Source organism: Panthera tigris, chromosome E2 (genome assembly GCF_018350195.1).
Source record: "Panthera tigris isolate Pti1 chromosome E2, P.tigris_Pti1_mat1.1, whole genome shotgun sequence".
NCBI classification, from domain to species: Eukaryota; Metazoa; Chordata; class Mammalia; order Carnivora; family Felidae; genus Panthera; species Panthera tigris.
In genome coordinates, this window is record NC_056674.1 from 1,644,663 (window position 1) to 1,650,662 (window position 6,000).

Here is a 6,000-nt window from a genome sequence, read left to right on the forward strand (position 1 = left end):
TCTTTCCTGCATCGTTCATGGACCTTTTGAGACTTTGCTCTGCTTACCTTCTTTCCACTGGAAAGAACCAGCAACCTAGCCACATACTGTGTCTCTTCTAGAACCTTCTGCCTGGAATAAGCCAGGGCAAGGCCCTCTTAAGGAGATGCAATGTATTAGATGGAGACAATGTAGGACAGGTTTGGGTTCCTTGTTTGGGAATATGTCAACTGACCTCTGAAATGTTCCGTGACCCTCAGTCTTACACCTATCCTAGGTAGAGAAGACAGACGGAGTCGTACCAACTATACGTCCTTGCAATTACACGCCCTCATTGAGGCATTTTCGAACAATCCTTATCCTGGCTTTGATTCCAGAGAGCAACTTGCTAAAGAAATTGGTGTTCCCGAGTCAAGAGTCCAAGTAAGTGATAAAGAATTTGCCCCATCTCCCAGGATGGAGATGTAGGAGATGGGGAGCCCCGTGGATGGACATGTGAGGCACATTCCCACCCCAGGGCCTCTCATGAGCTATTCTCTCCATCTAGTAGGTTCTTGAGGCTTATTTATTTAGAGAGAGAGTGAACACGAGTAGAGGAGAGGCAGAGAGAGAGAGGGAGAGAGAATCCCAAGCAGGCTCCCTGCAGACAGCACAGAGCCTGATGTGGGCCTTGATCCCACAAACCATGAGATCATGACCTGAGCTGAAACCGAGAGTCAGACGCGTAACCACCTGAGCCACCCAGGCGCCCCTCCATCTGGTTGCCCTAGGGCCAGCTATCTCACCCCCTTCAGTTCTTTCTTGCTGTAACCAGTGTTTTATTTTTTGTTTTCTTTCTTTCTTTATTTTCACTGCATTTATTACTGATATTAAAAATATTTTTAAAAATTCTTTCTCAGTTCTGCAATGGCCCTCTTCCCTCCTTCTTGCCCACACTCCTGATGCATTTCCTCAGGACAGGTTGAAAACCGAACCTGTCTGCTGTTATTTTCACAGAAAGCAACCAGTGCCAGGGATGTCAGGGAAGAAGGTTGGAAGAAGGCAACAGTACTGCCCAGGTTCCATCCTAAGGTTGGCTGGGTGGAGATTCACAGAATTCAGTCAAAAAGTCTGGTGGCCTTGCAGTGACTTAGTCTAAGTAAAGTGGGCTGGAGAGGAGAATAGGGTAGCCCACCAGAGGCTTTAGAGAACACCTCAAAATCTTGTGTCAAACCCAGAAGAACTGACACCAGGAGAAGAATGGGGAGGACCAGGGAGTCAGTCTTGTGGAAAGTTCTACAATTCTCCCATGTTGAGAGGTTACAGGAAGTCTAGAGGTCACCAAGAGCCTCACTCATTTTGGCAGAAAAGCTCAACTCTAGCATTAGGACGTCAAAAAGAGACCAACCACATTGAAAAAGGCTACAAAGGGATGCACAGTTTCATAAGCACAGGGATCACAGACCAGAGTGGTGGGGATCATGCTGCTGACACACAGAAACTGCAAAATCCAAAAGCAAGGAGAATGGCCTTTCACTGGTAACTCCACCTGTCATTCAGACTTGACCCCAGGTCACACAACCTGGTGAATTTCGCAGAGCCGCTGGCAACACTGGGGGCAGAGGGTGTCACGTAAAAAGGACATAAAACAAGCAGCTGGAAGGAGGGAATGATAGAAAACTGCTCCTGGGAATCGAGGGCAGTACTGGGGGCTGGGTGGACAGGTGCCCAAGCAACAGCGCCAAAGAGGTTTCCTGTAGAGCAGCCGGCTGGCACAGGGGACGATGACCCAGGAGGCAGATGAAGGGAACAAAGATGGGGTCCTGAACATGAGTCTCTGGAGGCTGGATCAGAAGAAAGACCACATACTGGGCACCAGTGATGACACACAACTCTGGACCAAAAGGGGGGGGTGGGTGTCACTGACTGAGGGTGGTGGGTGGAACAGCTTCAAAGTAGCCGTCACAGAGCCACAGGGGACTATGTGGCCTTCAGGTCACAGGCGGCTCCTCCCCGCCTGGATGGGAAGATACAGTCTCACAGGGTGGTCTGTTGATACCTGGGTGATAGAAGACACAGAGGTCCTCATATTGACACTGGCCCTTTTTGGCAAAGTGTCTGCATACAGGGCAGTTGGGTTTGTCTTCCATAACCTGGAGTCCATCCTTGGGCAGGGAGGTATTCTTGATAAGAGACCAGCTTCTGAGCTTCAAGAGTTTCTCTGCTCTTTGTTGGAAGCCTCCCCTGGAGGGACTCCCACGGCCTGGTCTGGGAGAACAAGGTTCAGCATTGCCCACGCCCTCCCCCAACCAACCACAACGATTTGGGCCTCATCTGGGGCCTGGGCCTCCCCGAATTGGGCCTCTGCCCAGGGGAGGAGGTGGGGCACTCAGCATTGTGGAGTCATTGGTCTTCTTGATTCCGGAGGACCTCCATGAGGAGCTGATTGGGGTCATCAAGCTTTCCATTGGCCAGAAGGCCAGGTGGTCTAATGGGACTCCCGTCCTTCTCATTTCTGGTTTCTTTCCTCCTGCTCTGGCAGGGGGAGCTGTTGCTTGGGGTTCTGCATCTTGCGCTTTCGCATTATGGCCAAATGGCTGCAGTGGGATTTGGAGAGCAGCGACTGAGGAAGGGATTGTTTTCTACTCTTTGTCTTCTGCATAGCGCCTGCCACAAGGAGTAATAATTTGTTGAATGAAGGCAGGAATGTTTCTTTAGATGCAATACGAGCCAGGCATTTATTTGCCTAAAGTCTTTATATCTATCACAGTTTTCAGCCTTTCTAATTATCCCATGAGGTTGGAATTATTATGTCTAATTTAGAGATTTAACATTTAACCCAGAGAAATGTAGGATCCAGATGGAATAGAATTCTGTCAGACTGGTGTGCTCTGTGTGTGTATTTAGACCAGTGCTCCTTGGGTGCCTGGGTGGCTCAGTCAGTTAAGCATCTGAGTCTTGATTTTGCCTTGGGTCATGAGATCGAGCCCAGGTTGACTCTGCTGACAGCAAGGAACCTGCTTGGGATTCTCTCTCTCCCTCTGCCCCTCCCCCACTCATTCTCTTTCTCTCTCAAAATAAATAAATACTAAAAAAAAAATACAGTGTTCTTTCCAGTAATCTGATAATTCCAATAGTATGATTAAATGTCACACAAATTTACCTCCTAGACAAATAGGAGCAAACAATGTGTTTGGTGTTTGGTCAGAAACAGTTTCACGGAGGAAAACTTGATCTGGGGCTTGCAAAGCAGAGAGAGATCCTATGGGGGAAGACCAGAAGAGAGGGGGTTCATAAGGGCAGCAGTTGTGGTAGACTGGATTCCTAGCAGCAGTCCTGTGGCTTCCAGAACATTGTGAACTGTCTATGGGCTGGTGAACTAGGGTGACATAAATATACTTAAGGAGGCCTCAAGTCTAGACCAGTTGTGACCGGTTGATTAAGCTGTTGTGTTCGGGTTTTGTGGACACCATCTTCCGTTAGCCTGTGAGCTGTGATAGGGGGCCCACCTCTGATTAACCCCCGTATGCTGAGCAGAGCTCAAAAGTCTTGAAGTGGATTAGACACTTGGAAATACTTGCTATAAGAGTTTATATTTTATCGTTTGTGTGGTAGAGACATGCTCAAAGAATTAAGACAGAGGAGAAAGCATGCTCTAGTTACAGTTTGAAATAGCTCCTCTTCTTCCAGTGAAGAATGGACTCCACTATGGAAACAGGACGTAAGTTTGACAATCAGTGAAAAGTCAAGGAGGCTGAGACATGCAAATGAGTGCTGTGTGAGAAACAGCACGGACACAGACTGATAGCAATGCATAGATGGGGTGTGGAGGACAGGGGTGGCGTGGAGAGGGAAAGAGATGAGATAACGAGGAAGACGCGGTGGGTCTAGCTTGGATGGATGGCTAATCTTGGTGTTATCCAGCAGGAGGATTGGGTTCTAGAGGAGGATGTGCCTCGGTGAGGGTTGGGAGATTCTATGGAGAAGATGGATATAAATGGAAGACTGATTTTTTTGAGTAAATGGTTTGGTGTGATTCTGAAGGAGCGTGTGGGTTGGGAGAGAAGAAAACAGAAGCTGGTGATGAAGTACGAAGCTAATCTTGTCCTAATGTGGCCATTCCAATATTCTTTGGGCTAGTTTTCTCCTCAGAATTCAAAGCTGAATATATTTTTCCTTAAATTCCAGATATTGTGGGGCACCTGGGTGCCTCAGTCAGCTAAGTGTCCGACTCTTGATTTTGGCTCAGGTCATGATCTCGTGGTTTGTGAGATCAAGCCCCGTGTAGGGCTCTGCACTGACAGAGGGGCACCTGCTTAGGATTTTCTCTCTCCCTCTCTCTCTGCCCCTCCCCTGCTCTCTCTCTCTCAAAATAAACATTTAAAAAAATAGATCTTGGTAGGTGCAGAAATAATGAGAAATCTCTGAGTGACTTTATCAACAGGGCACTGGTTCTCATAGGTACCACAAGCAAGGCAGATGGAGAAAATTTATGATTCAGGTGTAGAAACCGAACACGGGGTTGCATATGTGCAGTTCCTCCAAAACAATCATTCACCTGCAGAGCGGTCTATACCTTCAGGAAGGACATGAAAGTTTTCATGGTATTACGTGACTTTTCCAAAGCCTGGTTTTTGGACTCCAGATCTGTGCCTATTCTATTTGCAACCTCTGTGAAAACCAAAAGCAGTAGTTGTGGAATGTGAGTGTGTGTGTGTGTGTGTGTGCGTAGTATATAAATACATATACGTTTTTCTAAAGTTATTATAAATAATATATACATATACTTGAGATATATATATATAATGTGCATGTATGTGTGTAACTTATGGGCAGAGGCAAGGGGTAACAATTATGTCTTGTGGGATGAAAAATATCTCCCTAGACAGACAATATACTATCCTGGGTCATGGAAGAAACATAAGCCTTTTGAAGAGGAAGGAAAAAAAAGATGGGAAAAGAATTCCAGGCAGAGGGAAGAGTGTCAGTATAGGCATGGCACTTTAGGGAAAACCAGCACTGGTAATGAGGCGACCGTGGGGACTTAAGGATTTGAAACCTATCATGAAGGCACTAGGTGTGAGGTTCTGAATTTTGGGCTTTATCTTCAGACTTGATAGACCGTCCTAGCTGTCATATGGAAGGCTGGTGATTTTGGAATTAGGCCTAGAACCAACCCCCTCTCTCTTCCTTTTGCCTGGTGAAAGCAATGGTGAAGCTTGCATGACATCATTTGATTGAATTAATTCTTGATGTTTTACCCACTTAGATTTGGTTTCAAAATCGGAGATCCAGATTCCATGCCCAGAGAAAAAGCGAACCTGATGATGGAGACTTAGAACAGAGACAAGACCAGGAACAGGATCTCTGAGATGAGAGAGTTCAAGGTAATCACCCTGTTGTTCTCATGTTGGCTCACCGAGCAGAGCCTCCTGAGTGCCCAGTCCTTCCACATGATGGAGTCAACTCCAACCATCTCTTGGGATACCTCCTACTCAAGTGCCTTATCAGACTCCATGGAGTAAGGGGATTAGTTATAGTTCCTGAAGACTCTTCCCGAGTCAGTGGTCCCCCAAAAGAATTCCACTGGCCACTTTCTAGCTGGAGCCCATAAACCCCGTTAGAATGTGAATTTGGGGGGGGTGTCTGAGTGGCTCAGTTGAGCCTCCAACTCTTGAACCCAGCTCAGGTCTTGATCTCAGGGTCATGAGTTCAAGCCCCACATTGGGTTCTGTGCTGGGCATGAAGACTACTCGAACAAAACACATTCTCTCTCTCTTTTTAATCGATGTCTTCCCGGTACCTGGTACATAGTAAACAATCTGTTGACTTTGTGGAAGGTATGGTTGAAATAATGGAGGAATCAGTCCTTAGGTTTGTTCTGCCAAAGGCCGGCTAGCGCATGGCTTTCCCAGGAGGTAGTAAGTTCCACACCGGACTAGAAAGGCGGGAACGAGTTTACTTCCATGTTTGAATGTACAAACTGGCTTCTTCCATTTTTCTTTCCTCCTTAGGCATAGAAGCTACACAAAATGGCCCCAG

The 6,000-nt window shown here is 46.9% G+C and overlaps 1 protein-coding gene and 1 pseudogene across 1 annotated transcript in view; one reads left to right on the plus strand and one right to left on the minus strand.

The window, feature by feature from the left end:
- The window catches only part of DUXA (double homeobox A), a 30,106-nt gene extending 24,777 nt beyond the window's left edge, over window positions 1-5,329 (plus strand). The window contains exons 5-6 of the mRNA XM_042969985.1: window positions 257-402; window positions 5,228-5,329. Of these exons, the coding sequence (XP_042825919.1) occupies window positions 257-402; window positions 5,228-5,329 (248 nt within the window). The remainder of the gene's footprint in view (window positions 1-256; window positions 403-5,227) is intronic.
- LOC122234227 lies at window positions 1,950-2,542 on the minus strand (annotated as a pseudogene).
- Window positions 5,330-6,000: the final 671 nt, after the last annotated feature.